General features: G+C 44.4%; 1 protein-coding gene across 1 annotated transcript in view; it reads left to right on the top strand.

Moving 5' to 3' along the window:
* The window catches only part of TMC5 (transmembrane channel like 5), a gene marked incomplete at both ends in the record, with an annotated part of 50,325 nt that extends 28,637 nt beyond the window's left edge, over positions 1-21,688 (top strand). Inside the window, 11 exons of the mRNA XM_080830450.1 lie at positions 1,355-1,506; positions 3,849-3,927; positions 4,699-4,796; positions 6,592-6,687; positions 10,008-10,083; positions 10,272-10,405; positions 12,735-12,908; positions 14,379-14,457; positions 19,600-19,704; positions 20,877-20,919; positions 21,642-21,688. Coding sequence (XP_080686576.1) covers positions 1,355-1,506; positions 3,849-3,927; positions 4,699-4,796; positions 6,592-6,687; positions 10,008-10,083; positions 10,272-10,405; positions 12,735-12,908; positions 14,379-14,457; positions 19,600-19,704; positions 20,877-20,919; positions 21,642-21,688 — 1,083 coding nt within the window. The remainder of the gene's footprint in view (positions 1-1,354; positions 1,507-3,848; positions 3,928-4,698; positions 4,797-6,591; positions 6,688-10,007; positions 10,084-10,271; positions 10,406-12,734; positions 12,909-14,378; positions 14,458-19,599; positions 19,705-20,876; positions 20,920-21,641) is intronic.
* Positions 21,689-26,742: the final 5,054 nt, after the last annotated feature.

Genomic DNA, 26,742 nt, shown 5'->3' with positions numbered 1-26,742 from the left:
CTTTTCTCTACACCCACCAGAAGTGAAGGAGGGCAGGTAACGGGGTGAGGAGGCAGAAGTGGAGTTGTTTGAACGTCTGCTCTATGCCAGGCAGGGGTCATATTCATTGGCAACTACAGTTTCCTGTGAATGAGTGAATGATGTCCTACCTGTGTTATTTAGGGGTCAGACCTTGCCCTATTTGGTCTCATTTAATTCTTTTTATTTATTTATTTATTTATTTATTTGAGAGGCAGAGAGAGAGTGGTGGGGGTAGGGCAGAGGGAGAGAATCTTAAGCAGACTCCCCACTGAGCATGGAGCCTGATGCAGGGCTTGATCCCAGGACCCCGGGATCATGACCTGAACCAATATCAAGAGTCAGACACTTCACTGAGTGAGCCACCCAGGTGCCCCTGGTCTTACTTAATTCTTGAAATGACTCTAGGGGTTACATGATAATCTCTTCATTATACAGACAGGGAAAAGGGGCTCAGAGAAGCTATGCATCTGGCCCCAGGTCTTGAAGCTCATAAGCATGGGGAGGGGACAACATTTGAATCTATCTTACCCTGGTTATAAAAATATTTGCCAAAAAGGGAAGTGGGGCTTTCAAAAACCATCCAGAGGTTAAGGGAGGCAGGATCAGGTGTGGGGGTGGGGAAGGGGGTAGTGGGAGACAGAAGAAAAATCCACAGGAATCCCTTACTCCAAGGATACCTGGCCGAGGGGCACCCGAGACCCCACTCTGAGCCAAATACCAGGGTGTTGCATCCACATGAAGGAAGGGGTGCCTCTCTTGACCTCATACAAAGGTATGGCATGGTCTGGCAGAGGCCCCCCCTTTCTCCTAATTCAGCACCCAATGACAGCGAAGCCTGGTGAAAAAGAACAGGGCTGCACAGGAGAGGGGAGGAAAAATTCTACAGTGATCGATACCCATGTGCTGTAGCTTCACCAGATCTACGGTTTTGCTCCAATGGCCAGGGCACACCTTCTTGTCGCCCCAAACCTCTTGCTGAGGATAATAAAATCAGAGAATGGCCGTTTGCATTCAGGCCTCTAAGACACATTGACCTGGTTCAAATCTTCCACTTGGCAGTGAGTGACCCTGGGCAAGCATTTTTGCCACTCTGACCTCAGTTTGCCCATTAGATAAGTCTATTCATACCCACCTGCTTGGCTGTCCTGAGGATTACATGCAGTCATGTGGGTGATGCTTGGCTCAGGGTAAGTGCTCAAGAATGGGTACCTTGATAGCTAATCCCAGAGAAGCTACTCCTGGGGTTTCCCCATTGTGGACAGCCTTCTGTGGGAGGCTGACAAGAGTTCAGTGCACACTTGGCATCTCAGTTCTTTCCCTCCGTCCTCTGCAGTTCCTGAAGAACCACAGGAACCCCGGGGCAGTGCTGTTACTGCCTTTCCTTGTGTCTTGCATCAATCTGGCTGTGCCACGTCTCTACTCCCTGTTCAGGCTGGTGGAGCGGTACGAGATGCCACGGCATGAAGTCTATACCCTCCTGATCCGGTAGGTGTGCCTGCCTTGTCCAACACCAGCCTCCCTTTCCATGGAGGGCAGTTAGGGTTAGGCTCAAGTACCAAAGTGCTGTTTTCCAGAAAGAAGTCCAAGAATAAAATGTTTTGTAGCCAGAAAATCCAAAAAGTGCTCAGAAAATACGGTGAAGTCCATCTGCCTTTTGCTCAAAGTAAGGGCTTATCTTTCTCCCAATTGCGATCAGCTTGAGGATTAACATAGGTCTCAGTTATGAGTTGTACAGATGTGTATATTGTAGACTGCAAAAAAGGTTCCTGGCTGAGGAGTTGTGTGGGGACAGAAATTTATCCAGTGTTCCCATTAGTCAAGCTGTGAGCCTTGGTAGCCATTGGCATGGCTGGGAGGAAAAGGGGCATTTTTGTAATTCACACACCCATATGGAGGTAGAGGGGGTGCTTTTGGCAAATCATTGGCTGGGAGAGTGTGCCTTTTTGTGCTAGAGGTGACCCTGGGGTTTCAATAAACAAAGGATAAAATTACCCAGATTTTGTCCTTATTCCTTCTTCTGGCTAGTTCCCTGACCAGTTCCTGGTTATGGGTGTTTATAATAATAGGTCTGTACAAGGCAAATTGAGTTTCTTTACTGATCAGTTTGAGAGCCCTTGCCTTCCATGGCATCTGAGATCTGACTTCTGATCAGCTCGCCAACCTCATTTGAAGAATTTGGAGGGAGGGTGGTAGACCTGTATGCTCAGCGGGCCATTTTGGTTTTGTTTTATTTTGTTTTTTGTTGTTTTTTAAAGATCATATTTATTTATTTGACAGACAGAGATCACAAGTAGGCAGAGAGGCAGGCAGAGAGAGAGGGGGAGGCAGGCTCCCTGCTGAGCAGAGAGCCCGATGTGTGGGGGCTCGATCCCAGGACTCTTGGGATCATGACCTGATCCGAAGGCAGAGGCTTTAACCCACCGAGCCACCCAGGCGCCCCTCAGCGGGCCATTTTGAACCAATCACTTTGCTATTTGTGTTTTTCCTGATCCCTAAAGAGGTTAATTGTCTTTTCATAGACATCAGCCATTCGTACCGCTTCACAAAATATTCAAAATCTTCTCTACATGAAGAGAGAATGGGAAAACTCAGAAATAGACAATTCTTTTTGATCTAAGATGAGCTTTCCTCAGCTTAGACGAGTGTGTTTTCAACTTTAATATGGAACTACCCTGCAATAAAGGTACACTAATGCATTAATCCAGATATATGGAGTGTCTGCTGCAAGCGAGGTATGGGCGAGAGATCAGGGATCTTGCATTGAAAAAGGCAGATCCAGTTCCCTTCCTTAATGGAACTTACGTCTAACACTGTGGTTCTCAACCTCCAGCATACACTAGAATTACCTGAAGGGATTGCTTGGCCCCATCCCCAGAGTTTCTGATTCTGTAGCTCTGGGGTGGGGCCTGAAAATTTGCCTTTCTAGCAAGTTTGCAGATAAGGCCGATACTACTGGTTGGAGGACACACTTTGAGAACCACTGGTCTAGTGGCACACAGTTCTTGGCACAGCAATGCTGAAGCCCTATAAAAACCAGCAGGTGTTGACTTAAGGCAAAATGACTGGGTTTAAGAGCTCAGGCTGTTAGAGCAGATGGTTCTCAATTTCAACCCCTTGCAAACTGTGTGACCTTGGACAAATTGTTTCACCTCTAAGCTTCAGTTTCTTCATCAGTAAGATAGACTTAAAATACTATCTGTATGATGATATGATTGTAAGGATTAAGAGTTATAAAGTTGTAAGCATTAAGTTGTAAAGATTAAGGTGGTTCAGTAAAGTTCTTAACCCAGTGTACTGTCTATGGTCAGCACCCAGTGAATAGTATGTACGTTTACTGTTACTACGATCAGTGAGCAGTGAAGTCAGATAGTTTGGAGATGCGCCAAAAGAGGTTAGGTCAGTTGATATAAATTAGGTTATGCTGCAGTAACAAACATCCCCTCTCTACTCAGTCTCAGTGGCTTAGAACACAAAGATTTATTTCTTGCTCATACTGTATTGTCCCTTGTAGAGGGGAGGGGGTTTCGGACATGTTATTCATACAGGGATCCAGACTGAGAGCAGCAATGCTGATGGCCATTCCAGAGGGAAGACAGTGAGCTCGAGAATCTCACTGGCATTTAAATGCTCCAGCCTTGAAGTGACACAAAGGGACACACATCACTTCTGCTCACAACTCATTTGCCAGAACTAGCCCTATGGCCCCACTCAAACCAGAGGGGAGCGGAAGTTTCAGTCCTACCACGGGACCAAAGGGAAATACCGGCAAACAGTTCTAATGACTGTCATGGAAGGTAATGGTAGTTGTTTTCTCTTCTGTTATTTAGAAACATCTTTCTGAAAATATCAATCATTGGAATTCTTTGTTACTATTGGCTCAACATTGTGGCCCAGGCTGGCGAAGAGGTGAGATTTCTAAGCTGTTCTGCCTTGATTTTGGTTTCTTAACCCTTTGATCACCAGGGAGGAAGTGAGTTTCTCTGGTTTCTCAGAATTTCTATTCATGATCTTAGAGTAGATATCATATTATCCTTCCATTCATCTGCCCATTTACCCATCCATCCATCCATCCATCCATCCTTGGGCTGTGCACTGAAAACCACCCTCTCCTTGTTTGGGCAAATCTAAAAGCTCCCAGTCCATCAGCTCATAGAACTGACTTCCTGCAGAAATAATTGACCACCAGTTCCATGAACTGAATAAGTCAGCCTTCCAATTTGTGCTAGCCTGCTAAAGCCCTAGGCCACTTTCTTAGTCAAGCAGATATTAATGGATTTTCTTAAGGTTAATAAAAAGGGTGAAGGCCTTATTGCCATTGATGCCTTCTACTCTCCCTGGCTGAAAAATGGGATTCAGAGAGCATAGGACAGGGATGAAAAGTTTTAAGAGGAGAGATAGTGAGAAGGGAAAGTTTGGGGTACATGTAGGGGGGCCAGAATTACTGGGGGGAGAAGGGGCACAGACAGGGAATAAACACCCTTGAAAACAAACTCAACAAATGAATGTTGCATCTGTGCCCAGAGTGAGTCTGCTTTTCTGGGTATGCAAGGTCTCGGTCAAACTGACCTAGTCCTAATGAATGTCATGTCCTAATGAGTGCAGAATGCCAGGAACAGATGGGAATTGAGCAGGAAGCAACAGCCTCCTCCCATCTCCTGACTCTTGTTTGCCTTTCAGTGTTGGGAAACCCTCATTGGCCAGGAAATCTACCGACTCCTTCTGATGGATTTTGTGTTCTCTTTAGCTGATTCCTTCCTGGGAGAGTTCTTGAGGAGGTAAATATTTGTCAGCCTTGAGTAATTAATACCTGATGTTGGAGCCAAAGCTGTTGTCTTGGCTAAGCAGGAGGAATGGGTATCTTTTATGCTTATATATTTAGTACATAGGTGTCCCTCGTGTACTGTTACAAGTCTGCCTTTAGTTCTTTGGGATACTGCTTTCCTCTGAATTAACCGATATTTCAGTTTTACCTGACAGCCCTATTGTTCAGGTTCATTTGGTTCAGCTAGCCCTTTACAACCTTCTCTTGGGGAAAAAAAAAGGCTAGAAACAAAACACAGAAACTGAAAGTCATTTGAGAACTTTCCGCTATAGGTAATTTTCATTCTAGTGTATATCCTTCCAGATTTGTCTATGCACATACTGCTGTGTGTGTGTGTGTGTGTGTGTGTGTGTGTACGTATTATATAATTTCAAAGACAAAAATAGGGTCACACTGCATATAGTGTTTGCTATAATTAATCTTAAGACTCTGCTGTGGCATCTCTCCCTGACAGTACATCTAGACTTATGTCATGACTCATTTAGTTGGATTTGATTAATGTGCTAATTGTTATTTTAGAAACCAGGGATACAGAATTGAGGCAGTGTTCTCATTGGCCCATGTGTAGTCCTCTTTTATTGATTTATTCATTTATTTGTTAATAATATGCTGAGCATCTCATTCCTTATAGACACGTACAAGTTTCTGTGAGCTGCCCTCATGATAAGATGGCATGACGTAAAGATTCTTTCCTCAGTGGGTAGCTTACATGCCCAGTCTCCTCACTCAGTCTGCCCAACCTCACTTTTTTTTTTTTAAATATTATTTATTTATTTATTTGAGAGGTAGAGAGAGACAATGAAAGAGAGAGAGCATGAGAGGAGAGAGGTCAGTGGGAGAAGCAGACTCCCTGCTGAGCAGGGAGCCCAATGTGGGACTTGATCCCAGGACTCCAGGATCATGACCTGAGCTGAAGTCAGTCGCTTAACCAACTGAGCCACCCAGGTGCCCTGCCCAACCTCACTTTTATTATAGCTTCTGTCCAGAGTCTGGATGTAAAGGTGAGGAGGTTTTTTTGTTTTGTTCTGTTTTTTTTTTATGGGAATTTTATTTATTTATTTAATATTTATGATTTTATTTATTTGACAGAGATGCAGTGAGAGAGGGAAGGCAAGCAGGGGGAGTGGGAAAAACAGGAACAGGGAGCCTAATACAGGGCTTTATCCCAGGATCCCGAAATCATGACCTCAGCAAAAGGCAGACACTTAACAACTGAGCCACCAGGCATCCCCAACCCTGAGATTATTACATGAGCTAAAATCAAAGAGTCAGATGCTTAACCTGAGCCACCCAGGCACCCCTCTAAAATTGTTTTAAACTACTTCAGCAGTACCTGTATTCAAATGCATTGTATTAATTCCATTTTCCCTCAAGTCCTTCAATTATTTCTTTGAAAATATGCTTGTACTTGGAACCTTCAAACATTTTTTTTAAAAGATTTTATTTATTTATTTGACAGACAGAAATCACAAGTAGACAGAGAGGCAGGCAGAGAGAGAGGGGGAGGCAGGCTCTCTGCCAAGCAGAGAGCCCGATGCGGGGCTCTATCCCAGGACCCCGGGATCATGACCTAAGCCAAAGGCAGAGGCTTAACCCACTGAGCCACCCAGGCGCCCCCCTTTCAAACATTTTTAAGGGAACTTAGGACTTTATTCCAAACTGGTGAGCCTCTGCTTTATTGATTGTGGGGAATCTTTTGAAGGAGAGAGTTGATGATTTGGGTACTAAACTCAGATTTTTTCTCACAGACTCATTGGGATGCAATTTATCACAAGTTCTGGCTTACAAGAGTTTGACATTGCCAGGAATGTCCTGGAATTGATCTATGCACAAACTCTGGTGTGGTAAGTTTCGAAAATCTTCAAACCAACTCAGAAATATTTTGTAAGTGGGGATATTTTGGCTATTGTTACCCTTATGAGCACTTTCTAAAAACGATGGTAGGAACATGCATCATGTGATGGCCCCTTAACCATTTCTAAATGTACATTTGAGCCGTGTCTATTTGCATAGCTGTGCAACAGATCTCCAGAACTCTTCATCTTGCAAAGCTGAAACTCCCTACCCATTAAACAAAAACTCCCCAGTTCCCCCTTCCCCAGCCCCTTGCAGCTAGCACTCTATTTTCTCTCTCTATGAGTCTGACTACTCTAGATACTTTATGTCAGTGGAATCATGCAGGGTTTATCTTTTTGTGACTCCCGTGTTTCACTTAGCATAATGTTCTTTGGGTTCTACATATAGTAGCTTACAGAGCACTTCTTTCCTTTGTAAGACTGAATAATATCCCATTGTATGGATATACCACATTTTGTTTATCCATCCATCCATGGATGGCCTTTTGGATTGCTTCTACCTCTTGGTTGCTCTGAATAACACTGCTATGACTATGGGTATGCAAATGTCTCTTTGAGACCCTGCTTTCAGTTCTTTTGGATATATACCCAGAAGTGGGATTGCTGGGCCTTATGGCACATAGGGTCACTCTTAGATTTTTTTTAATAAAGGATGTTCATAAATCAGCTAATATGATAATAACAAAATATTTCCATTTATCACGTGCTTACTTTGGTTGGTTTTTTTTTTTTAAGATTTTATTTATTTATTTGACAGACAGAGGTTACAAGTAGTCAGAGAGGCAGGCAGGGAGAGAGAGAGAGGAGGAAGCAGGCTGTCTGGGGAGCAGAGAGCCCAACGTGGGGCTCCATCCCAAGACCCTGGGATCATGACCCGAGCCGAAGGCAGAGGCTTTAACCCACTGAGCCACCCAGGCGCCCCTGGTTGGGTTTTTGAATCCTAGAAACCAAGCCCTCATACTACTGACCACTTGCAGAAAGTTCCAGTAGCCATGAGGTGGGGGAAAAGTTACAATCAGAGGTGACTATCATTACTTCTGGGCCTTTACGGTTTGCATTAATAAATTGTCAATAAGCACAATTGAAAATACATGTATCTTCTCCTTTCTCCATGGCAATTATAGATTTAACCTCTGTGCATTTTAAGAGAATATTGCCTTTGCCGATGAGCTTTGAAAGATGAAACTATTTCACTAAGTGAAATAAGTCAGTCAGAGAAAGACAATTATCATATGGTTTCACTCATACGTGGAATATAAGGAATAGCGTGTAGGATTATAGACTCATTAGGGAGACCAACCATGAGAGACTCTAGACTGCGGAAAACAAACTGAGGTTTGTGGAAAGGAGGGGGTTGGAGGGAAGGGGTAAGTGGGGGATGGGCATTAAGGAGGGCTCGTGATCTGATGAGCGCTGGGTGTTACACGCAACTAATGAATCATTGAACATTACATCAAAAACTAATGAGGTACTATATGTTGGCTAATTGAGTTTAAATAATTAAAATAAAAGAAGATAATGGAAAGGTGCCTGGGTGGCTCAATCGGTAGACCATCCGGCTCTTGGTTTCAGTTCAGGTCATGACCTCGGGGTTGTGAGATCGAGCCCTCATCTGCTCTGTGCTGGTTGTGGAGCCTGCTTGGCATTCTTCTCTGCCCCTCCCTTGCTCACTCTCTTTCTTTCTAAAAAAAGAAGACAGCAGAAAGGAAGTGTATGTTAGGGATGATGATAGAGGTGAGGTGAGGTGAGGTGTTTCCCAAACTTCAGGCTTTTGCACACCAGCCTATTTTTTGGTGTATGTTTATTTGACAGCAAGAGAGGGAGCACAAGCAGGGGGAGCAGGAGAGGGAGAAGCAGACTGCCCACTGAGCAGGGAGCCGGTGTGGGGCTCCATCCCAGGATCCTGGGATCATGACCTGAGCTGAAGGCAAACGCTTAACTGACTGAGCCACCCAGGTGCCCCTACTTACATTGTTAAAGGCGTCTTTATTTTTCAACCATAAATGGAAAACTAGTGTCATTTGAGAGAAACTTCAAGTAACTTGAAAAGTAAATCCAACCAGGGCACCTGTCTGGCTCAGTTGGTAGAGCATCTGACTCTTGATCTCAGGGTCGTGAGTTTGAGTCCCATTTCTGGTGCAGAGATTACTTAAGGAAACGTGTCAGTCGCTTTAAAGAAGTGAAATAAAACCAAGCCAACACAAACAGTCCTTAAATTCTAGCTAGGTGCTGCTATCTGCCAAGGCTCTTAGTTTAAATCTCCCCCACCTCCCCTTTCTTTCAGGGGAAAAAAAAGGGAAGTGGGCAAGTGTTAGGGCCAACAGAGTGTGATTTTCTTCTCTTGGCGCTTAGGAACATTAGGGAGAATTGAGGGGGGAATGCCCTTCTCATGTGTAACTCAGTGCAGTTTAAAGATTTATTTTATTTATTTTATTTTATTTTATTTATTTGAGAGAAAGAATGAGATAGAAGGAGCAGGAGAGGGGAGAGGTCAGAAGGAAAAGCTTACTCCCCGCTGAGTGGGGAGCCCGATGTGGGACTCAGTCCTGGGACTCCAGGATAATGACCTGAGCTGAAGGCAGTCGCTCAACTGACTGAGCCACCCAGGCACCCCATTCAGTGCAATTTAATGACTGTCCCTGCGGGACCTCAGACTGTCTTAAATGCCATGAAGGGAGGAGAGGGACATGTCCCATATTTGGGACATCTAGGTTAGGGCTTGCTGAAGGCCATTTGGTGGTATGTGGGTGGTGCTTCCTGCAAAATCTCTTTCCCAAAGCTGGGAAGAGAACAAGTGAGGATCCTGGGTAAGGTGGGGGTTTTCCTGGTCTGCAGTGACAGAGCAGTCTCCCCCTTTTGTTAGGACTGCCATAAACGAAGTACCACAGAAGGGGTGGCTTAAGCAACATGATTCTGAAGGCTGGAGGTCCAAGATCAAGGTGTTCATAGGGTTGGTTTCTTCTGAGACCTCCGTCTTTGGCCTATAGATGGCACCTTCTCGCAGTGTCCTCACCTGGTTCCTCTGGGTGTATCTGTGTCCTAATCTCTTCTTTTAAGGACACTAGGCAGATTGCATTAGGGCCCACCCTAGTGACCTCATTTTACCTTAATTACCTCTTTAAAGACCCTATTTCCACCATATAATCACATTCCGAGGTACTGGGAGTTAGGACTCCAACGTACGCATTTTGGAGAAACACAGTTCAGCCCGTAACACCCTCTTTCCCTTCCCTCCAAACCCCCGTATGTCCCCCTACTCCCTACTCTGTGTGTCTCCCCCGACCTCTGACACTCTTTCTCCCTCATAGGATTGGAACCTTCTTCTGCCCTCTGCTGCCCTTTATCCAAATGATTACTCTTTTCATCATGTTTTACGTCAAAAATGTGAGTCAGTTTGAAGTTGGAATCAATGAGCCTCTCTCAGTCCCATGTGACCCTGTGGTGGTTGAAATTGCATTGGGGATGGTAGGGGTTGGTGCTGAAAAGGGTATCAGGAAGGCAGTGCCCAGGTGGGGTCCCTCTGGCCTGCTTCTCTGGCCGCAGATGGGAGGTGGCTCTTTCTCTCTCTCCAGATCAGCCTGATGATGAATTTCCAGCCTCCAAGCAAAGCCTGGCGAGCCTCACAGATGATGACGTTCTTCATCTTCTTGCTCTTTTTCCCATCCTTCACCGGGGTCCTGTGCACCCTGGCCATCACCATCTGGAGGTAGGAAATAGGAACCTTGTGGTGAGAGGCTCCCTAAAGATGGGGTGGGTGGGTGTTTTAACCTATCAGCTTTATTATGATTAAGGTATGGGGAGGCCAGCAGATCAGAAGGTGAATGCTGTTGAAAAGGTGGTTTGTTGTTCTCAGACTGCAGTAGAAGTGGTGGTGGGGGATGGGAATACCACACCACGGAGGGCCACATGTGGAAGCCCCAGGGTTGGTCAGGTTGCAGAGGGAGTGAGGAGAAAATGTGAGCAAGAGCCTTTTTGGTGGTTTCCATGGGAAGGAAAGGTCGAGGCAGGGTAGGCAGGTTTAGGACTGGCTAGTTGGAACAATTTCAATGGGCTTTGAGGTATAGGGGCTGACTGGAGTTGTCTGGTACCTGGGCCTGGGGTGATCAGGGCATGGGGATAGTGACCCTGAGTGTGAGAGCCTGATAGAGTAGATGGAGGGTGGGATAAGGGTTCTGGACCAAGGGCTATCTCTCCAGGGTCAGTAAGACCCTGGATGTCAAAACATCAGAGTGAGAAGACATGCTTAATAAGCTTGATACATTGTTTAACCCAAGTTCCCTTGGAAATCAGCAGACACAACAACCAAGGGAAGGAGATCTTGGTTTGGTCACCACCCAGCAGGTGACTTGACACAGCTTCCCCGCTTCTCGAAGTACAGCCGATTCCCAGAACAGGGACGGGACTTCAGCCAAGTGAACGGAAATGCCCTGCTTGAGCTGGTTCCCTCCTAACTCTCTGACCTCAACCCACTTTCGCTCCACTTTCCTTCATCCTCGTGGCTCTTGCTCCGTGCCTGGGACCCTGTGAGCCTCTCCTGACACAGGGTGGAGTCCTCTGTTTGAGGAGTTCTCCCCACTCCCTTTGCTTGGTGGCCTTCTGTCCACCCTCTGTTTCTCGGCTCAGAAGTCATCTTCAGGAGGTGACCCTCCTGACCCTGCGTGTCTCTGTCAGTTCCACCTCTGCTCTCTCTCAGGGCAGCTTCCTTTCTTCAGTCCATCGTTCATGGTCAGAAATGCCTTCATTTGAACGTCTGTTTAATCATTACCCATTAGTTGTTCATCTTTTTTTCCCCATAGTTTATTTTTTTTAATTAAATTTTTTATTTATTTTCAGCGTAACAGTATTCCCATAGTTTATTTTTTAATTAAAAAGAAGATTTTATTTGAAAGAGAAAGGGAGAGTGCATGAATGGGGGGAGGGGCAGAGGGAGAGGGAGAAACAGACTCCCCACTGAGCCACCAGCCAGATGCGGGACTCCGTCCCAGGAACCTGGGATCATGACCTGAGCTGAAGGCAGATGCTTAAGTGACGGAGCCACCCAGGCACCCCTAGTTGTCCATCTTTTTTACTAAAATGTAAACCCAAGAGGGCACAGTCCGCATCTGTCTTGTTTACTATGGAATCCCCAAGGGTTAGTATCTAGCACGATGCCTGGTACAGGTGCAGTAAACTTTTATTGAATGAATGAATGAGTGAATGAATGAGCGAATGAAAGAACAGAGGAGTTGACTTTGAGGATGTAAGCAGAACTGGAACCATAAGGAACCCCAGTGGCTTCAGGGCAGGCTCCTCTGTTTATTGATGTCTTTGCATCTCCCTTTTCTCTCTCTCTCTAACCAGTTCCTAGTTTCCCTCTAGTTTCTGTTGGTTCATAACAACTGACTACATGTGGCCACCGTTGTCGCCACAATTCAGCTCCAGCTTCACAATGGACAATTCACAATTCAGGTTCCGCTTCCAAAAATCACAGGGTCCGCTCTTCATATTTCTTAGTTCAAGTTCCCCAGAAAAAGAATCTAATCACCCAGTTCAGTTCTTCAAGCCAGGGTATCACTGTCTGCTCTTTGGATGGGCGAAAGTAGATCTGGTGAGAAGCCCGTCTGGGAGCAGGTCCTTAGAGTACAAGTCACGTGTATAAAACATACTAGCTGTGGGGCGCCTGGGTGGCTCAGTGGGTTAAGGCCTCTGCCTTCGGCTCAGGTCATGATCTCAGGGTGCTGGGATCAAGCCCCACATTGGGATCTCTGCTTAGCGGGGAGCCTGCTTCCCTTCCTCTTTCTCTCTGCCTGCCTCTCTGCCTACTTGTGATCTCTGTCAAATAAAATCTTTAAAAAAAACCAAAAAAACAAAAAAACAAAAAAAAAACATACCAGCTGAGGCCTCGAGGGAGAGGGTTTCGTTGGGAAGGAGGGTATGTGTGTAGCAGGCAAGAATTGCTGCTTCCAGGGGCAGAGCCAGAAAGGACAGTTTGATTCTAGAAAAAGCTATACCCAAGTCCGGTGCTAGAGATGTCTTTCTGTCCCTTGTTTTACCAGACTGAAACCTTCCGCTGACTGTGGCCCCTTCCGAGGTCTTCCGTTCTTCATTAACTCCATCTATGGCTGGATCGACACCCTGAGTAAAAGGCCCAGCTACCTGTGGGTTGTTTGGATCTACCGGAACCTCATCGGAAGTGTGCATTTCTTTTTCATCCTCACCCTCATTGTGTTGTAAGTGGAGCACCTGGGGAATCTGGAGAGGGAAACATACCCTTAACTCTGCCCTGGGTAGTCTGGGGGAGGTTTGCTGGGAAAGCAAAGAGCTACAGTGTAGCTCAGCATTCTGAATGCTCCTGACTTGCCCTTGAATTTTTAAAAAAGTTACTTATTATCATCTTGTCTTAGGTTTTCCTTTTTTTTTTCTTTTCTTTTTTTTTTGCCTGTTTTATGAAGAAAGCGCTGCCTGCTGTGCCTCCTCTTAAGAAATAACATGAACACAAAATGAAAATTTGGATTTGAGACTGCTTGGGAAAATTATGTGTGTGATTCTTTCTGAGATTCTGATTACATTGAAATGGGTCGGGCGTTGTTAGTAGGTAGGATAGTGTTCTTCCATTTGCAGATAAAAACAATTGATTTCTGACTTCTTGTGAAAAAACAGATCTGCCAAGGCTAGGGTCATCTTCTTGCGGGAACAGCTGGTTGGCTAATAGCTGTCCCTATCTAGAAGCCTAGTCCTGATGGCGCTGGAGACTGCAGCCCCTCCCCGAGAGAGACGAAACTCAAAAGCACAGGCTAGTGGAACCGGTGGATGGTGCTTACAGAGCAGCCTCTCAGTTTTATAGGTGGAAGTGATGAGACAGAGATGGACTGGCTTGCAGAGCTAGGTTCCGGGCTGCACAGCCTGTGAGTGACACAGGGGCTAGAACCAGGGTGTCCTTGCTCCGGGTCATGCCCTCCCTTCCCTACACTAGGTTGTCACTGACCTCTTTAAAATGCTGGGCTTTCCTAGGGCCTTGTTGCATCGTACTTCTAATTCACTGGGTCGCTTATTAGAGATCCAGAATCTTGGGCCCTACCCCAGACCTGCAGAACCCCAGAATCTGCATTTTGACAAGCTCCCCAGGAAATTTGTGTCACATTGAAGTTGGAATAGCAATGTCCAGACTCACACACTGGCTACACATGAGAATCATGTGTAATTTCTAAAAATACTGTCATCTGGCCCTCTGCCCAGAGAAGCTCAGTTAATTGATCTGAAAAGAGGCCATGGAATGAATCTTTTTTCCATCTCTCATGATTCCGTGTGCAGCCAGGTTGAGAACTGTTGCTCTTTTTTTTTTTTTTTTTTAATTTACTTGAGAGAGAGAGCACAAGCAGGGTGGGGGCAGGCTCAGAGGGAGAAGGGGAAGCAGACTCTGTGCTGAGAGGGAGCCCAACATGGGGCTTGATCCCAGGGCTCTGAGATTATGACCGACCCCAGCTGAAGGCAGATGCTTGACCAACTGAGCCACCCAGGCACCCGTAGAGCCATTGCTCTGATGTATTTAACCTGTAACTCACCCAGATACAACTTTTCAGGAACACTGTAGGGCCAAAATCCACTTGCAAGCACATATCTCCGTTTCTTTGCATCCTTTTGGAATTTGGGGCCTCCAAAACATTGGCAAAAGTGTCTGTCATTCTTTTCTTCTCTTCTAGAATCATCACCTACCTTTACTGGCAGATCACAGAGGGAAGGAAGATTATGATCAGACTGCTCCATGAACAGATTATTAATGTAAGTTCCCTTAGTCCCTCTGTTATCCTCCTCCCACTTTTTTTTTTTTTTTTTACATTTTATAAGGGGAACTTCCAGACATACTCTGAATAGAGCAGTTTATTGAACCCATGCGTGCCTACCACTCAGTACCAACTACTGTCAACATTTGGATACTCTTATTTTATTAACCCTCACATAAATCTCTGGATTATTTTATTTTATTATTATTGTTGTTACATATAACACCCAGTGCTCATCATCTCTGGATTATTTTATTTTATTTAGTTAATTTATTTTTTTAAAAAGATTTTATTTATTTATTTGACAGAGGGAGAGAGAGATCACAAGTAGGCAGAGAGGCAGGCAGAGAGAGAGGGGCATGCAGGCTCCCTGACCAGCAGAGAGCCTGATGCGGAACTTGATCCCAGGACCCTGGGATCATGACCTGAGCTGAAGGCAGAGGCTTTAACCCACTGAGCCACCCAGGCGCCCTCTCTGGATACTTTTTTTTTTATTAAAGATTTTATTTATTTATTTGACAGACAGAGATCACAAGTAGGCAGAGAGGCAGGCAGAGAGAGAGAGAAGAGGAAGCAGGCTCCCTGCTGAGCAGAGAGCTGGATGCGGAACTTGATCCCAGGACCCTGGGGTCATGACCTGAGCTGAAGGCAGAGGCTTTAACCCACTGAGCCACCCAGGCACCCTCTCTGGATTATTTTAAAACAAATCTAGACTTATATCATTTTATCTCTAAAAACTTATATGTGCCTAAGAGAAACAGACTTAAAAAAAAAAGATTTTATTTATTTATCTACGAGAGAGACAGAGATAGTAAGAGAGCAGAAGCCTGGAAGAGAGGGAAAAGCACGCTCCCCACTGAGCAGGGAGCCCGATGGAGATACAGGCTTTTAAAAAGTATAACCACAGGGGCACCTGGGTGGCTCAGTGGGTTAAGCCTCTGCCTTCAGCTCAGGTCATGATCTCAGGGTCCTGGGATCGAGCCCTATATCAGGCTCTCTGCTCAGCAGGGAGCCTGCTTCTCTCTCTCTCTCTCTCTCTCTCTCTCTCTGCTTGCCTCTCTGCCTACTTGTGATTTCTCTCTCTGTGTCTAATAAATAAATTTTTAAAAAAAGTAAAAAATGTAACCACAATACCATCATCACACCTAAAAGAAAGGGTAATAATTCCTTACTGTCATCTCATTTGCAATTAATGGTCAAATTTTCCTGATTGTCCTCTGAAGTGTTCTTTTTAAATTTTTTTAAAAGATTTTATTGATTCCTTGAGAGAGAAAGAGATAGAGAAAGCACAAACAGGGGGAGAGGCAGAGAGAGGGGGAGAAGCAGACTCCCCATTGAGCTGGAAGCCCGACTTGGGGCTCGATCCCAGAACCGGAGACCATGACCTAAGCCAAGGGCAGAGGCTTAACCATCTGAGCCATCTAGGCACCTCTATGAAGTGTCTTTTTACACTAGGTTTGTTCAAATCAGTATCTGAGAAAGTGCCGTAGGTAGCATTTGTTGATATGTTTCTTGCTTCTTTCTTTCCTTTTTCAGATTTTTATTTATTTGACAGAGACAGCGAGAGAGCACAAGCAGGCAGAGCAGCAGAGGGAGAGGGAGAAGTAGACTCTCCACTGAGCAGAGAGCCCAATGTGGGGCTTGATCCCAGGATCTTGGGATCATGACCTGAGTCGAAGGCAGTCACTTAACCAACTGAGCCAGCCAGGCACCCCTAGTTTCTTTTTTATCTATAATTGTTCACACCTCCTCTCTTCTCTTGCCATTTATTGTTGACGAAACCAGATCATTTGTCTTGTGGTAGTTGTTACATTTTGGATATATCTGATTTGCAACCTTGTCGTGGTGCTCACCATGTTTCTTTTTTCTTTTTATTTCCTGTACCCTGCTGGTGAGATTTGAAAACCTGATTAAATTCAGATTCAGTGTTTTAGCCAGAATACTTCAGAGATGATGCTAGGAGCTGCTTATGGCGTCACCTTGAGATGTGAAATGTCCAGTTGTCTATTTTTGTGATGTTAAAAGCAATCAGTGGGTCCATGCTTAGTTAGCCTGACCCATCCATTGTAAGGCTCCCCATCTGCCTTTTACCTGATGGATTTTGCAGCCTTTGATTAATATTGCCTAGAAGACCTACTGATTTTGTTAGAAATGACAAAACAGTGGTACTCTACTCCTAGAAATTCTTCTGCATTAATTAGCTAGAATTCCTCTATGAAAAAAGGAATTTTTGCTCACCAACTATTTGATTATGTTGTAATTATGTTGTAATGCAATTTATAGAGGAAAGGCAACATAGATGCATTTTTTCCCTTTTAATTTACCAGTTTTTGAAATGATGGGTTGGTACCCCCCTGTATTAGTTTCTTGGACCTGCCATAGCAAATAACCACAAACTTGGTGGCTTAAAATAACAAATTTATTCTCTCACAGTTCTTGATGCCAGAAGTCCAAAATCAAGGTGTCAGCAGGGCTGGTACCTTCCAATGCTGGGAGAGAGAATCTGTTCCATAGTTCTCATAGCTTCTTTTGGGGACCACTGGCTCACCTTGTTTGCTCAGGGCTTCCTAACTTCCTAACTGCTCTCTCTGCCTCCATTTTTGCAAGTTCTTCTTCCCTGTGTGCCTGTTTCTTCCTTCTCTTTTAAGGACTTGTCATTGAATTTAGGGTTCATCCTCATCCAGAAGGATCTCATTTCAGAATCTTTAATTATGTCTGCAAAGATCTCATTTCCAAACAAGGCCATAGTCACAGGTACTGGGGTCAGGATAACTTGGACATATCTTTTCAAAAGGGAGATACTGTTTGACCCACTACACCTAGCAACCTCCAAATGTGGCCAGTGAGGATTTAAAAATTATCCTTATGGGTTCATAGATTTAAGTATCCTTGGGCATCTTTCAATTATAATAATTTATTTGTGCTTAAACAGTCTCATCCTTTGCTAATGAAAATCCTTTTGAATTAGCTCCGAGACTCTTTTGACATGACCCCAAAAGTATTTTTTTTTTTTTTTACACATTTTGTTTACTTGACACAGAGAGAGAGAGAGAGAGCACAAGCATGGATAGCTGCAGAGGGAGAGGAAGAAGCAGGGAGCCCCACGCAGGGCTCAATCCCAGGACCTTAGGATCATGACCGAAGCCAAAGGCAGCCACTACTAGCTGAGCCACCCGGGCGCCCCTGATGACCCTAGAAGTTTCTGATAGGTTACTTGCTCTGTGGAAGGACAAGATGTTCCAGGCTCTTCTTGTTCAGTACGTGTCCCAGAACATGAATAATTTTTTCAGGGAGTCCTGGTGAAATGGTATTTAGAGACCACAGTCTGGGAATAAGGTTGCTCATGGCTGCTGGGCTGGTTCCCTTTTCTTCTAAATACCAACATAATTATGACATGAACACTTATATCTAAGAACATGGGAAAGAAGCAGGATTCCCCAGGGTACTATCTACTTGAATCTTTGGGGTTTTGGATCACTTGGGTTGGTCCTTTATATGGTATAAAGAAAAGGCATAGATTAATTATATTCTTTCACCTGCCTGTTCCCACAAACATCACCTGTATTTTTCTCATATAGCACGTAGAATACTTTGGGCAAGCCTTTAGAAGATTTTAACAGGGGAGGGATTTGATTTTAAAACCTTCTGTTGTAAGGGCAGTGCCAAGTAAACTGAGGAGGAATTTAGATGGCATCATTTCAGGGAGGCACCAGAAGCATCTCCACAGGTCTGAATCCTTGGGAGTCTGGCCCAGAGGGTGGACCACAAAGATAGGCTCATTGTCTCCAAAAGAACCCAGACTAAGAGGCTAGAAATAGGCTCAGTAACAATCCTTCTCAAAGTATGATCACCTTCATTGAAACTCTTGAATGCTTATTAAAAATGCAAATTCCTATTACCCTGATCTCCTCCAGCAAGTAATGGCAACAGATAACATTTGTTGAGCATTTACATGATGCCTGGCATGTGCTAAATAATGAACAAAAAATCTGATTTAATTTTTATTACTCTCTCTGGGGCACACATATCTTTAATCCCTATTTTAAAATTAAGGAAACTAAGGCTTACATAGTGAAATGACCTGCCCAAAGTCTCAGGGCTAGTAAGTGGTGGGACTTGAATTGGGCAAGGCCAAAGTTTGTACTCTTAACTACCATGCAGCTTTGCCTCCCTGAGTTAAGATCATTTGGATAAATCCTAGGAGTTTTCATTTTTGCAAGCTCTCCAGGTAATTCTAACTGACACTAGAGTATGGAAATGGCTGTTAGAGACCAGCACTTTCCAAACCAGTTGGCTATATCCAAGACAGCTAGCAGACTTGTTTAAAATGCCAATTCCCAAGGACAGCTCTTCCTTGCGGAATTCCAGTGAATAAATGTAGAAGGAATGAGGGAAATAGAAAATTATTATGAGGGGTGCCTGGGTGGCTCAGTCAGTTGGGCATCTGCCTTCATCTCAGGTTGTGATCTGGGGGTCCTAGGATTGAGCCCTACACTGGGCTCCTTGCTCAGCGGAGAGCCTGCTTCTCTCTCTTCCCCTGCTTGTACTCTCTCTCTCTGTGTCAAATAAATAAATAAAACCTTAAAAAAAAAGAAAATTATTATGAAGCAAATACCACAGCAAAAACTGTTGGATGCTAAATGATAATGATAACTGGTTGTTAGATACTCAAATTTGTGGGTGAAAGTTTAATGAGAAAAAAGGGTGGGGTGCCTGGGTGGCTCAGATGTTAAGCATCTGCCTTCGGCTCAGGTCATGATCCCAGGGTCCTGGGATCGAGCCCCGAATCAGGCTCCATGCTCAGCGGGAAGCCTGCTTCTCCCTCTCCCACTCCCCCTGCTTGTGTTCCTTCTCTCACTGTCTCTGTCTGTCTGTCAAATAAATAAATGAAATCTTAAAAAAAAAAAAAAAGACTCTCTCCCTCTGCCCTCTCCCACCCCCTCCCCCCTTCAAATACATAAGTAAATCTTAAAAAGAAGAGAGAGAGAGAGAGAGAAAACATGGCGGCAGTCTCTATCCTGTGTCTGGGACCCTACCTGGCTTAAAAAAAAAAAAAATCACCCTTCTTTCCATCATTTTCTTTTTAACCTCACACCATCCTCCATATTTTTGTTCTTGTTTTTGTTTTCCTTCTTGGCAGGAGGGCAAAGATAAAATGTTCCTGATAGAAAAGTTGACCAAGCTGCAGGATGTGGAGAAGAGAGCAAACACCAGCTCATTCATCCTGGAAAGGAGAGATGTAGAGGTGAGACTGGAGGTTGCCTTGGGGTCCTCGCTCGTGACACAGACTCGCCTCCTTATAAAATGTGCATCAGGAAACTAGGATAACATAAGGGCACTTCACTTTCTATGTTTAAACATTTCTGTATTTTTTATTTAACAAATAATGTCCGTTCGACCCTATCCAAGCTATTCTTGGTGCTGGGGTTACCATGGTGAAGGCCCTCATGGGGCTTGGGTGCATCTCTTGTATAATCCAGTCATCCAGAAGTATTTCCACTGAGAAGGAAAGTACCTTGAAATCTCGTCCCACGGTGATAATGGTTCAGTGTATACTCTTCCGGATCTTCTTCCCTAGGCATCTCTAAATATGTGTCTACATATACAAATTTATTAATTTATTAGAAAAGTGGGGCTATACTGTACACCTGGTATCATAACTCCATCCCTCATCACTTAATACTAAATTTCTGACATCGTTTCAGTTTGTACATACTTGGACATTTGGGTTGTTTCCAGGTTTTTTGTTTCTAATACTAAAAACAGTGTGTAATGAAACATTTTAAACTATTTTTACGTGAGTATTTTTGCCATAGGGCATGCCCATGATAATGTTAATAGATTTTACCATATCATACTCTTAAGAAGATTTTACCAATTTTATGCTTCCCAAGAGGGTATAAGAGGTATTTGAAATCCTGCTCTAAGTCCAAAACCCTTGTTAGCTTCCTTGGTGTCCCAGAAGGTATGGATAAACAGTAAATCCACTTTAATTCAAATGCCACTGGTTTTTTGGAAGCTAGGATCTTGTCGGAAGAGACCGCCATGTCATTTATTATCTACGCAAATTAAAACCATTAGCATGATGTAGATACAGCATCTAGTGGCCTGACTGTAAACCCTGTTCAGGCAGAGATGCTGTCTGTACCCTTACAGCCCCGGGCCCTGATATATTACCTGGCATATTGTAGATGCTCAGTAAATGTCTATGGAATGAATGAATAAATTAATGGAATCACTTTCCCTTAAAAGGCCAAACAAAACATGTTTGCTTTGTCTGTGGCAGAGCCCTGGTTTCCATCTGCCACATCTTAATTTTGAAATGGCAGGGGGCTCACAGATGCCATCAGCTATGCAACAGGACCTGAGTCTGTATTCTCTTCCAGTGATGAGGCCCCCTGTTTTATTCCCTTTCAGCAACCGGACCCTTTCCATGTCAGGGAACATGATGCTGCTCATGGTGAGTAACCAGACTGGCCCTGAAGGACACCCAGTTTAACCAAATGAGAGAGGGTCAGAACTGCTCATGCATGACCCTTTCAATTAAAAGAACCAACCCAAACTGGCTTTAGCAAAAATCCAAGAATAATTCTTGCCTGAAGCATGGCCAGAAGCTGAGACTCAGAATATGTCCCCAGAACCTGGTTTCTTTCTGTTCTGTTTTTTTTTTTTTTTTTTTTTCCGTGTTCGCTCCTTTCTCGAACAGGCTCTTGCTCACAATTTATCAGCCTCTTGTACCTTCTCAGATTCAAGTCTAGTGGGAAAGAAGGAGAGACCCAGAATTCTCAATGTATTTCATTGGATCTGACTGGGTGATGTGTGCATCCATGAGCCAATTTCTGTGGCCATGAAAATGTGATGATTCATTGGCCAGATCGGACATCTGTCGGTAGAGGTGGTGCAACCAAACAGACCCTAGGGACTGAGAATGGGGAAGGGTTGACTTCCCAAAGGAAGTCAGGAGTTGAGTCCAGAGGGGAATGAATTTTAGGGAGGAAACAAACAAACCCATCCATCTTTTTGGGATAGCATTTACTGATGGCACCTAATGGTGGGAGTTCAAGGGGAGAATTGCAGAAACTTAACAGAAGAAGGCAGGAGGATCTTGAATTTGGTTTTTCCCTTGGAGACACGAGGCAGTGGTGCATCGGTGCTCATTCCTCTTTTCTCTGTCCAACCTAGACTTGCGATTAAGGCGATCAGTTCAAGAAGAGAATCCAGAGACGTGATATTTGTTGCGGCAGTCAGACACCCATCAAATGAAAAGACAAAGATGGAACTACTTCTTCCATGACACCCGGGCCTCTCTGAGCTTCAGAAGGGAATTCAAGCCATTATTAGCCAGGACGGGACACTGGCCACATTGTATATACTGAAGCAAATTTGGCCATTCCCTTCTGGTTTCTTTTTTTATACCTGGATTGCTGATTTTCCAAGATAAAATATTTGGGCTTTTAAAATAAAGACTATTGTAACATTTAAACTGATTCATAAAGACCTGGAAGAGAGAACCTGGGAATTATGTATTCAGTCCTTAAGAGATGTGCGAATGAATTATTGGTCCTTAGAAATCTCTCCTCCCAGCCCCGGCAAAGGTTTGGAAACCAGTGCTCAGACAAATGGTCCAGCCTGAATAAAAAATGGGATCCTCAATCAGGAATGTGAGGCCTCTAAATTTGGGAACCTACATTTGTTCATGACTTTGAACTAAAATATCCCACCCCATGTTACCCAAAGGTGAAACACAACAAGAGATCTTATCTAAAACCTTTATTGCATATCAAGTATGAGTCTTGGGGGTTGATCTAGGGTTGGTGTGGGTGTGGATTGGGACTCTGCCCCTGTGAGGTTGATACATGAGTCAGCATCAAAGTCTTAACGTTGAATCGAACATGAAACCAGTGGTGATGTGTGAAACATATGTATGTATGTGTGTGTGTGGAATGAATATATATGTATGTGTGTGTGTATGCACACATATGTATATATAGCATTCTTTTTAATATTTTTATTTATTTAAGTAATAAATAATAAATTTTTATTTATTGAAGTAATCTCTACACCCAGCAGGGGGCTTGAACTCACGACCCTAAAATCAAGAGTGGCACCCTCTTCCAACTAAGCCAGCCAGGTGCCCCAACATATAGTTTGTTTTGCAGATTTGCTAAATGATTCACAAGGCGTGTGACTGTACTTAGAACTGAAGCATCCATCAGAAAGGTAGAAATCACCAAATTATTCAGGTGAGAAGTCCCTTCTTGAGTAATCACCACCATGAAATGTAATTGGAACTGAATTTTGAAAACATTTAACATGCGTTTGAAACACAAGCATGTAGTCAATGTTTAGTCATCGATTCACGTTTTCGTTCACTTACTTATTCGTTAACTCCTTTCATCGGCTGGTTAATTTTTGAGGTTTTATGCCTGCTAGTGGTTGCTAGCTGTGTTTATTCATTCATTCAATAAATACGTGCCAAGTAGTTGTGAACAAGATGGTGAGCAACTCAAGACACTGTCAGTGCCCTCCTGGGCTTATTGCCTAGCAGATTAATTTATTTCATTTTTTAAAAAGATTATTTATTTACTTGAGAGAGAGAGCAGAGAGAACATGAGTTGGGAGGGGGGTAGAGGGAAAGAGAGAAACGAATCCCTGGGATCTTAACCTGAGCTAAAGGCAGACGCTCAACCAACTGAGCCACCCAGGCGTCCCTAGCAGATTAATTTAGACAGGAAATTAATAAATAGTAACTAATTGTGATTGTGATAGGTGCTGTGAAGGAGAAGCCCAGGAGACTACGGGAGACTTAACTTGGTGAGGTCAGTGAAGGCAGCCCACCGAACTGATGTCTGAAGTGACTTTTAACCCCCTCTGTGTCATCTTAATGCTGCTTTGTGCTTCTTTGGCTTCTCCACTACAATATGAACTCCCTCTGAAAGTAGCATTTTTGCTTGTTTACCGTATGCTAAGAGCTTATATCTGGAATGGTTCTCCATTTGCTTCCATGGCTTGTGTCAACTCCTACTTCTCCCGGAAGTATCAGGAAAGGAGAAAGATCTAGTGTGTAGGTATCACAAACATTTGGATGTAAGGATACTTTTAAAACTTGGACTTGAGAGGTGCCTGGGTGGCTCAGTTGGTTAAGTGTCTGCCTTCAGCTCAGGTCCGAATCCCAGGGTCCTGGGATTGAGCACCATGTTGGGCTCCCTGCTCAGCAGGGAGTCTGCCTCTCCCTCTCCCTCTGCTCTTCCTCCCTCTCATGCTTTCTCTCTCAAATAAATGAATAAAATATTTTTTAAAATTTTTTAAAAAGGGAGCACCTCGGTGGCTCAGTGGGTTAAAGCCTCTGTCTTCGGCTTGGGTCGTGATCCCAGGGTTCTGGGATCGAGCCCCGCATCAGGCTCTCTGCTCAGGGGGAGCCTGCTTCCCGCTCTCTCTGCCTGCCTGCTTGTGATCTCTGTCTGTCAAATAAATAAATAAAATCTTTTTAAAAAATTAAAAAAAAGAACAACCTTAAGCTTGAGATAGGGACTATATTGGCTTGCTAGGGCTGCTGTAACCAAATCCCACAGAAGGGCTGACTTAAACAACAAACTTATTTTTCAACATTCCTGGAGGCGGAGATGTCCAAGGTCATAGTCCTGTCAGTGTCCACAGTTTTCGTTGCCTTCTGATGCCTCCTGGGCTTGCAGGTGGCCACCTTCTCGCTGTAATTCTTTTACTTTTTGCTTTTTTTTTTTGCATGTACCTTTAGGTGTTCAAATTTCCTCTCCTTATAAGGTCAATGGGCAGATTGGATTAGGTCCCACCCTAATGGCTTTAATATAACTTAGTCACCTAATTAAAGGCTATATATCCAAATACGGTTACATTTTGAGGTATTGGGTTCAGATTTCCAGCGTATGAATTTTGGGTCGGTACCGTTCAGCTTTCTAACAGGGGTCAACGCTCCCAGTCCTCTCAGGGCCCCGTTAGGCTTCAGGGTCCTCAGTGCCTGCTGCACTCAGAATCACAGGAGCCGCTGACCCACAACAGTCAGGCCCAGGCCCCACTCTAGACCAACCAAATCAGGTGCCTGTACTTTTTCTTTAAGGGTCCCCAAATGGTTTCCGTGGAAAACCAGGGCTGAGAACTAGTGAGCCAGGATCTAGAATACCTTATGCATGGTTTCGCTTTTTCAAGTTTCCATGACCCATGGTCTGCAGCCAGGAAGCAGATGATTCTCCTTCTGCCCCGTCATCAGGAGGTCAGTAGTAGCCTAAGGCTATGTCACATCACACAGGCATTTTATCTCCTTCAATCATGAGAAGAAGGGTGAGTACGGGACAATGTTTGGAGAGAGATTACATTCACCTAACTTGTTCTATAGTATATTGTTACTGTTACTGTCTTACTGGGTCTGATTTCTAAGGTAAGCTTTACCATAGGTGTGTGTGATGGGAAGACTCATAGTATATATAAGGTTGGGTACCATCCAGGACTTAAGGCATCCGCCCAGGGATGAGGGGGGAGTGCTGTACTTCTTCCCAAAATGCCTGACCATAAAAGCCACCTGAACATGCAAATAGGGAGCTCAGAATATTGCATTAGGGAGGGGCGCCTGGGTGGCTCTGTTGGTTGGGTGTTCACCTCTTGGTTTTAGCTCAGGTCATGATCTGGAGGTCGTGAGATTGAGCTCTGTGCTGGGTTCTGTGCTCAGCACGGAGTCTGCTTAAGACTCTGTCCTCTCTTCTTGGGGCACCTGGGTGGCTCAGTCATTAAGCATCTGCCTTTGGCTCAGGTCCTGATCCCAGGGTTCTGGGATTGAGCCCCACATCGGGCTCCCCGCTCTACGGCAAGCCTGCTTCTCCTTCTCCCACTCCCCCTGCTTGTGTTCCCTCTCTCGCGGTGTCTCTTTCTGCCAAATAAATAAAATTAAAAAAAAAAAAAAAAGACTGTCTTCTTTGGGGTGCCTGGGTGGCTTAGTTGGTTAAGCGTCTGCCTTCCGCTCAGGTCATGATCCCAGGGTCCTGGGATTGAGTCCTGCATCAGGTTCCCTGCTCAACTGTGGTTTATTGTCCTGTTTAAACACTACTCCCACTTTAGGAAATGGTAGGTATAATTTTATTTAGAAGTTTGCATCTAATAAAAATGGAGTATTTATGTCTTGGTGAAATTCTTGTCAAAACAGGATTGCAGACATTGATCTCCAAATGAGAAAATGAGTATTGTTAACTCAGTAATGGATTTCTTAAGCCCTCTGAGACAGTCTTTTCCCATTACCAGGCTGCGGCATCCTGAGGGCAGAGGAGCAGTTGAATGAACAGCAGAGGGTGCAATTTTTAAATTTAATTAATTTATTTGAGAGAGAGAGAGAGAGAGAACAAGCAGGGGGAGGAACAGAGGGGCAAGCAGACTTCCTGCCGAGCAGGGAGTCCTACAAGGGACTCGATCCCAGAACCCTGAGATCATGACCCGAGCCAAAGGCAGTCGCCCAACCGACTGAGCCACCCAGGCGCCCTGAGGGTGCAATTTTTATCTGTATTGAGTTTCTTGGGATGACCCCTTGATGCTGCTGAATCCTGAATTATTTATCTACAACTCCCACCTGAACTAGGTCTGTACCTCTAGTTTCCTTGATAAATTTCCAGTTGGCTATCCCATAATTCAGTCCTTGAACAAACATTATTGAGCATCTACCATGTGACAGGCACCGTAATAGGTGTTGGGAATGATCAAGTTGTTTCTCATTAGTGAGTCCTTGCTATGGGCTGGATACAATGATAGGCAGGGGTTTAGGGTATGAGCTCTGGAATTACATCACCTGGACCAAATCCTTATGCTGTTACTGGTGTGTGACTTTAGGCAAGTTATTTAACTTCCCTGTGCTTTGGTGTCCTTCACTATAAGGTGGGATTGTGGGGCACCTGGGTGGTGCAGTCTGTTAAGCATTGGACTCTTGGTTTCGGCTCAAGTCATGATCGTAGGGTGGTGAGACTGAGCACTGTGTTGAACTCTGTGCTCAGCACTAAGGCTGGAGATTCTCTCTCTCCCTCTGTGCAACGCTCCCCCTCCCCCCCAACTCTCTCTCAAATAAATCTTTTTAAAAAATAGAGTGGGATTGTGATGGTAGTAACCTCACCGTGTTGTTGCAAACACATGGAAAGCATTTGAAAGTGTCTGGTATATGTCAGGGAATCCATAAATGTTAATAACATTTTACATGCCTTTTACATGCACTCTGTCATTTAATCAGCTACCCCTAGGGCGGTACCAATACTGCCCCTATTTTGGGTGCCTGGGT

The sequence above is a fragment of the Martes martes genome (genome assembly GCF_963455335.1).
Source record: "Martes martes genome assembly, chromosome: 18".
Taxonomy (NCBI): domain Eukaryota; kingdom Metazoa; phylum Chordata; class Mammalia; order Carnivora; family Mustelidae; genus Martes; species Martes martes.
Note: the sequence above shows the minus strand (reverse complement) of the source record. Positions and strands in the feature narration are given on the sequence as shown.